The sequence below is a fragment of the Orycteropus afer genome, unplaced genomic scaffold (genome assembly GCF_000298275.1).
Source record: "Orycteropus afer afer isolate SDZICR_OR568_19922 unplaced genomic scaffold, OryAfe1.0 scaffold00780, whole genome shotgun sequence".
NCBI classification, from domain to species: domain Eukaryota; kingdom Metazoa; phylum Chordata; class Mammalia; order Tubulidentata; family Orycteropodidae; genus Orycteropus; species Orycteropus afer.
The window spans coordinates 257,124-265,354 of record NW_006922367.1 but is presented as its reverse complement, the minus strand read 5'-3'; the positions used below and the strand labels follow the sequence as shown (position 1 = coordinate 265,354).

General features: G+C 37.5%; 1 protein-coding gene across 1 annotated transcript in view; it reads right to left on the bottom strand.

Moving 5' to 3' along the window:
• The window catches only part of CHM (CHM Rab escort protein), a gene marked incomplete at its 5' end in the record, with an annotated part of 306,558 nt that overhangs the window by 58,714 nt on the left and 239,613 nt on the right, over positions 1–8,231 (bottom strand). The window contains 2 exons of the mRNA XM_007957699.2: positions 2,713–2,776; positions 3,170–3,274. Coding sequence (XP_007955890.1) covers positions 2,713–2,776; positions 3,170–3,274 — 169 coding nt within the window. The remainder of the gene's footprint in view (positions 1–2,712; positions 2,777–3,169; positions 3,275–8,231) is intronic.

Sequence of the window (8,231 nt, the reverse complement as noted above, 5' to 3'; positions counted from 1 at the left end):
AATGAGATGGACTGACACAGTGGCTGCCATGATGGGCTCAAGCATAGCAAGGACTGTGAGGATGGTACAGGAATGGGCAGTGTTTCATTCTGTTGTACACAGGGTCATTATGAGTTAAAGCTGACTCAATGGCACCTAACACCACAACAATGACCTTAGAAAGAGAAATTGTTGTAAAAGTGTGAAGGTGGAAGCCAGGTTGGTGTGGTCTAGAAATAAATGGCAACTAAGGAGAGGGTGGCAGCAAGTATAGAGATTGTCTTGAAAATTTTTGATAAGAGGAGGTAAGAGGTTAGACACAAGCTAGAGATAGGATAGAGTCAAGGGAGGGTTTTGGTTTTTTAGGGATGGATAAAAAATACCAGCCCATGTATATAGGCTGCAGGAAAGACACCAGTAGTGCCGAGAGGCAGAAAATATAGGAGAGGAGGAATAAAGGAGGGCAGTCAAGGGCACAGGGACAAGATGGAGAGACCCCTCATTAGTGTCTATGCTGGTGGGTATAAGTTGTGGGTGACAGGGCAGGAAGTCAAGGGTCATTGTGAATGGTGGATGGCCTCACTTTTCTCAGTGAAGCAGTGGAGGAGAGGAGCAGGGAAGGAGAAGAGGGTCTGGATAAAATAATGCGGACTTGGACTAGGCACTGACTAGAAAGGAAAAGGCGCCTAGGGGCCAGTAGAAGACTTAAGGTGGAAGGTACTGAGGACACAACTGAGTGAGGCTGACATCCATGACTTTGTGCCAATATCAATCTGTGTGGTAGTATGGTTTTCTCAAGAAGCTCTCAGTTATCTTGGTATAGATTATAGTCTGGTTCAGGAATGAGGCTTTCCTCTGTGAGTACAGTGGAGGGACAAACTTCTATTAGAACTGATAGTGTTAAAGAGAGAGTAGTTCAGAAGATCCACCACAGGGTTTAGGAATGAAAAAAGAAGGCAGGAGAAAGCTGACAGACTGGGAGGAAACAGAAGGGACAAGGAATTAAGGTCATTCACAGGTCAATGACCAGAATGGATGACATAAAACAATGTAACAGTTATAAGGATAGAAGCAGATTAATGCCACTGAAAATTCATAACCTCTGCCAGGCTTACAGGGACCTAAATACTACTCAGAAATCTGACCACAAGATAAGTACTCTCTAATTCCCCATGGTGATTATTTCAAGCCTTTCCTTGAGCTTTAACCCATCCCTATTTTCACACATCCATTCTCAGGAGATGACCTTACCTTGTAATGTAATGAGCAAATGGAACCCATTAGATGGAAACTGTCAAATCTACAAAAAGTCTTGTATTCACCCCTGTTTCAGGGTGTCTCACATTTTACCTTTGGGCAACTTTTGCTCATTCACTGAATCTCATCTTCCCTAGACTTTACCTGGGTCTTGCTCTATCCATCCTCCACCTCATCAGCACTGAAATGTATGCTAATCTTGAGGGGAAAAAAAAAGAAAGCACACTCTTTATTCTCACTTCCCACTTCAGGGACCAATTCTTCTCTCTTACTCTTCAAAACTTAACTTCTACAAAGAGTTGTCTCTTCACTTTTCTCCCTCTGTCACTTTCAACCTACTCACAAAGCTAATGGTTTACAGATGAGTCAATCAACAAGTATAGAACAATGTTGTAAGTGCTATGATAGCCATTGTACCACTCCTAATACTACACTCATGCTCACACTTGTCACAATGAGTTGTAGTTCCTATTTACTTATTTGTATTATCTCAAATGTAAGCTATTTGAGGGCCAAGAAGCTGTCATGGCTACCATGATCTTCTCAAAACCCAGCACACTGGCTAGCATGTAAAAGGCGTTCAGTTTGCTGAATAATGATATGAAAATATTTATTGTCACATGTATAACAAGTATATCTGCTTTATATAACAGTATGCTTCTAATTTTAGGGATTTTATGAGTTTATTTTTAGCAGTATAGCATACAGGCACAGGTTAGGCTATGTACTGAGTAAGGTCTTTTTTTTTTTTTTTTTTTGCAGTCATTGGAAAATAGTCATTGTATAATGAAAAGGGAAAACCACAGGCATAAAGAAATTCCTATAGGGTTGGGGGTGAGGAGCAGAAAGAGGACACAGAAACAAACAATGGTGGTGAGAAAATATCAGAACAGGAAATTATTACAATAGTCTGAGGGTTTTAATGCTCACTTACACCAGGCCTGATGCTAATGATGGGTTTAAAACCATTACTGTAGAACTGATTACCATAAAGCCTTTTCCTATAAGATTTTTAAATGTGTTATCTTAGGGTTCTTTTTTTCTTACCTAAAAATATATTTTCCATTTCATAAAAAATAGTTGTTGAAAACTAAGATCTGGTCCAATTTTCCTAGAAAAAAATCTAGGAGACCACAATTACTTGTTCCACTAGATAATAAAAATGTATTAAAAACCTACTAACTTAAAGGAGCTCTGGTTGTATAGTGGTTAGGTCATTTGGCTGCTAACCAAAAGGTTGATGGTTCGAACCTGCCAGATGCTCTGTAGAAGAACGATGAAGCATTCTGCTTCCGTAAAGATTTACAGCCTTGGAAATGCAATGGGGGTTGCTATGAGTTGGAATTGACTCAATGACATTAGTTGGCTTTTTTTTAGTACCTATGGCTTAATATATTTCACTAATATTGATTTGTACATATTACCATGTAGAATAAATTAGCACCATATTATTAAAAAGTACAGAACTGAAATTACCTGTTGATCTGAATCTGTGTTTAGCACAGATCTATCTGTAATCAGGATTGCCCTGGAGATCTGCCTATAATGTAATGCACAAAACAGTAAATAAATCAGTAATTCAGAATCCATGGATAAATTTCATTTATAATTACATAACCAAAAGATGGCACACATTTAAAGATTTAAGTGAGGATAAAAGCGTCACCTCCTAAAACCAAGTCAGGTTCTGCTTTAATCTTTTTTGGCCCATGAAAGGACATGCGACCCACAGACGAACCCTAACTGAAGCAAAGGAATTGAAATTACACTAGGCTCCCCCAAAATCTGATCCTATAAGAGAACAGTGGTATGATATTGAACATATGTTCAGTTTGGTATACATCTGCATCTTACTAGAAGAACAATCTTACATCATATATAAATGTCAATATAACCACATAGCTAAGTTTTCTTTTCCTTTAGAGTGCCTTACCTGTATTGAATATTTGAGCATGTGTTCTCAGAAAAGTAACTGTCCTCCACAACAAAATGCTTAGATATTATTCTCTGGCCAAACTGATCTATGATTGCTTTACATCTATAAAAAATAAATAAGCACAGCAAAAAGTTTGTGTTAATGATTAAGTAATGGAGAAAATGAACATAATTAGCTACCAAGCTTGAATCTAAAACTAATTTCTTGTGGAGACAAGATTTAAAAATTGTCTGTAATTTTAACACTTTTGAACACAAAACTGACACTAAATTACAAAACACACTGCCACTGAGTCAATTCCAACTCGTAGCGACCCTGTAGGACAGAGTAGAAGTGCCCCATAGGGTTTCCAAAGTTGTAATCTTTATGGGAGCAGAACATCACATCTTTTTCCTGTGGAGCATAGCTAGTCAGTTCAAACCACTGACCTTTTGGTTAACACACGAGTGCTTTAACCAGTGTACCACCAGGGCTCTTTTTGTTGCCATTAGTCCTTTGAAATATAAAATAACCATGAAATACTACTTGAATATTTATTTTGAATACCATTAACAAGTAATGGTAAAGTTAGGACAAGCAGTATACTGTAATTATAAACGCTTCTAATGTTTAGAAACACAGACATCTTTCCTTTGCTTAGAAAACAGGCTTTCTCCCTCTAAGAAAAAGGGGAGAGGAATACTGATTAAACATCTTGTTATATCATTCACAGTCAGTGAAGGGTACTAAAGGCTTTTTATTTTTCTGTTAAATGTTGCTTTCTCTTTTGTTCACGAAAAGCTATCTGGTCACACATTCAAAAAGGTTTTAACCAGGAAAAAAAAAAAAGATAGAGCTTTTAATATTTGCTTCCACTTTACTTCAAAGGACTATAATAGAAAGATTTCTTTCAAGAGCTGCTTCCAAATAAGGAAAACACTTATGCATGGACATTATCAGGTCTCTGTCATCTGATATGTGTTGGGACAATGAATCACATAGAACCCTCCATTGACCTTCTTTCAATGTTTCTAGATAAAAGGATGAAAATTAGAATCCATCTCCTTGCAGTGCCACAAGTTATAAATGTACTTTATAGGGCTCATTATCCAAACTAATGGACTAAGGGCAACATCCTTGAAATGGACTTACCAGCACTGACAAAGCCAGTATACAATATTTCAGGAACACTATGCAAATGACTGCATGTTTGCTATATCTTTTTATTATGGAAATATAAATTTACTTTTATCATAGGTTCTCCTTTTGGGAACAGAATTATGTTGTTAGAAATACACTTACATGCTGCTCCTCATAAAATGCAAGCAAATAATTTTAAACTTATACCATATTTGAAATATAAATTAAAATGTTAAATCACTCAAAACAAAACAAAAACAAAGCCACACAAGCAGTATTTACCAGGCATAAGGGCATTAAAAATAAAAGACCAACAGTCAGAGGGATTTAATTTGTATTTCCTGAAGGTAGCATATAATATTCTTGAATAAATGGCATGCTACTGTTGTCAGAAAATACAATGATGTCTAGTAATATTGCATATATGTAATACATATTTTAACCAATTAACCATCTTTGCTTAGTAACATTATATTACTATTTATACAATTTTTCCCATTTCACCTTCATTTCCTCTCGTGTCCTGTATTTCTACTTTTACCTTCTTACATTCATTAAACTATAGCCCTTGCCCTATAAAATACTTCCTTAATTAAATAGGTGAAAGGTGTCTCTACTTATATATAGTATTTTCCAAAATAATTATTTAATATCTGAAAAGATCAGCTGTTCACTCAGTTTCGGTTGTAAAATGTTCATGTATAATTTGAAACACAAGATTCTTCAGACTATAGAGAAGAGACATATGATGATCTGTCATTAAACACTGATTCCTGTGTGTTCAGTAAGTACTGGTCTTTTTTCTTACTTTTAGCTCAGAGACTATAGAAAGTCAGGAGGGAATAAACTGGGCAGAGAAAAAAAAAGGGGAAGGTATTAAGTGTTTTATTACCTTGGTAGAGATATAGAGATTTGGGCTACACAGTTTATCATTTGCCAAAACTCAGCAAATGCACACCTAACATTTATGTACTTCACTATTTGCAAATTTTACATCCAAAGATAAAAACTGTAAACAAATATTGAACTCTAGTTAATGATATGCATGCTGAATTATTTAGTTCCAATGGTTCTAATGTCATGTTCTAATGGTACTTAAGCGGTAGACACACTAAGATTTTTTTCAACTTTGGTACAGGTTTGAATATTTTCATCATAAAATGTTGTAATAAAACTGGGGAGAAAGTGGTGTTAGTATAAATTTTGCACTCTAGTGTAAAGATTTGCAAAAATCTCCCATTTAAATAAAACATTTAACTAAACCCAGCCTTCTGCTTGTGAATGCTTCCTTGCTCTGCATGTTTCCAAACACTAACAGGGCTGTAAGTAAAGGTGGTTGGTAGACATTGGTTTCAGAATTTATGTATTAAAAAGAACTACTGGGGATCACTCCAAAGAGAAGTATGGGAGGCTGGGGATTAGAGAGCTCAACTATTCAAGGACAAGCTACTAACAAATGTGCCTCTTTATGTTGAAGTTTCTGGGTGAAACAGTGATTCTCAAAGGAGGAGGGGGAAAAGGAAGCAAATCAGAATCACACCTGGGGGACTTTTTAAATTTTCAGTACCCCTGGAGATTCTGATAAACTCCCAAATCCCAGGAAAGAATCACTGCCATAGGATAACTCTGCCACTGTTGTATTTCTGTTGTGCTACACAGAGAAAAATCAAGAGCTATTAGTATGAAAAAAAATATTTTTGTAGAAATTGATGTGATGGTCCCCATATGCCCTGTTTCAGTCTGGTGGGTAATAAGAACACAACTCACCTGATAGTTTCACAGTCAAGTACTAAGGCTTTGGGCCTAAGTAAAGCTGTTCAAATGAAGACATGTTTAAGTAAGTGGTAAGATTTGTTTTCCCCTCAGATACTTAACTTACTATTATACATTAGGTCTAATTGGGAGACCAATGAAGAAAGGGATATTGATTTAGGACCTAGAATTAGACTTTGTCTTATAAAGATTAATATAAAAATGACATGTCATTTAAGTAATGGAAAACAGCAAAATGAAACAGTGCTGCCAGACACATTAACACACTTGCCCATCCCTCCCATCTAAACCTGAGGAAGCCATTAAAGATTAACAGCATTTAGGATTCACTTGAGGGCCTTGCTCAGCCTCATAAATAGTAAATTGAGGAGGAACATGTTAGGAGTACCCAGTTACAAGGACACAATGACCAAGCTGATCATAAGAATCACTGAAGCCAGGCAGAACATTTTTTAGAGCTAAGCTTTTTAAATCAACAAATCACAAGAGTTATTCAGTTTTTATTTCAATGATATGAGAGTATAAATAACAAAATGACAATAAGGAAGAAAATAGTAAGATGAAAACTCAGTATCTAGAATTTGGCCCAGAAAGGAAAAATAGAATTAAAGTAAGAATCCAATGTCTATGATCTTCAGAATTAATATATAAAATACTTGTATGGTAAGGAAAGCAGAAATCACATGTGGAATAAGTAAAAGGAAAATACAATAAGGAAATTAGGAGATTCACAATCACTGAAGGAAATAAAATAATTCTCCCTACTCATTATAATCTTCTATGCTTTCTCACACTCATCAGCTCAAATGCCACCTCCTCCTAAAACTATCCCAAAAACCTTCTTCTCAATCATTTTTCTTGTGTGAAAATCTCCTCTAATGATTCCAAACACCAGTTATAGGTAGACAGCTCCACATCTAGGTTTTCAGCTCTGACATCTTCCAAGCTGTATATCCACGTTTGTAATTGTCTATCGTCTTCGGTGGCTCTCACCGGAGAGGTTGGAAACCCTGGACGCGCTCGGGGCACTGGCCTACCAACCCGGCGGCCCGCGTGGGGCCCCACGCGCTGGCCTCTGGTAAAGGGAGCTCTGGTAGCATAGTGGCTAAGGCACTTGACTGCTAACCAGAAGGCTGGTGGTTCAAACCCACCAGCCACTCCTCGGAAGGAAGGGTGGGCAATCCTACTTCTGTAGTGATACTGCCTTGGAAACCCAAGGAGGGGTCGCTATGAGTCAGGGCTGACTCGACGGCACATAACAACAACAACAACATCATCTATTAGTGCCTTCTGGATAAACTTCAAACCCTTTAGATCTAGCATGCCCCAAACTGAGTTCATCACTGTTCCACATCTGGTCCCTCCTGCAATCCCTGTATCTCAGATAATGGAAAGATCAGCAGTCACAGTTTCCCTACCTCAGGATCTCTCTTCCTAATCTGCTACTAAATTTTGATTCCACATTTTAAATATTTCTAGAAGTTAGCTTCTTCTTTCCATCTGCACTGACACTGCTTAGACAGTGATTATGAGTCACGGGCCACTAACAAGTTGGTAGCTCATTTGTTCAACATAAATGTATGGCATATCTACCCTGTAACAAGCACTGTTATAGGAAGTGAGGATAAAAATATTTTGTCCTTAAGGAGCTCCCAATATAATGAAGATTCACATACAAGAAATTATAAGACTCTGCCAAGCCCAGTGATAAGAGGAAAGAACAGGGCTATATGAAAGTACTAAGGGGAGGTACCTAACTAAGCCTGGGGTAGAGGGAATATTCCCAGGAGGAAATTATATATTAGCTGCTTTTGAAAGATGAATAGAAGCTAAACAATAATAAGGGGAAGAACATTTCAGGTGGAGGTGCAGCATTTGCAAGGATGCAGAGGCAAGTAAGAGAAAAGCAGGTAAACAGAACTTCAAGCAGTTCAGTATTGTTGTTACTATGTGCCACCGAGTCGTCTCTGACTCATAGAGACCTTATGCACAACAGAACCAAACACTGCCCAGTCCTGTGCCAGCCTCACATCCCTACTATACCTGAGCCCATCACTGCAGCCACTGTGTCAATCCGTCTTGTCAAGGGTCTTCCCCTTTTTTGTTGACCCTACACTTTACGAAGTGTTCTGGTTACCTAGTGCCACTCTGACAAGAATATATACCA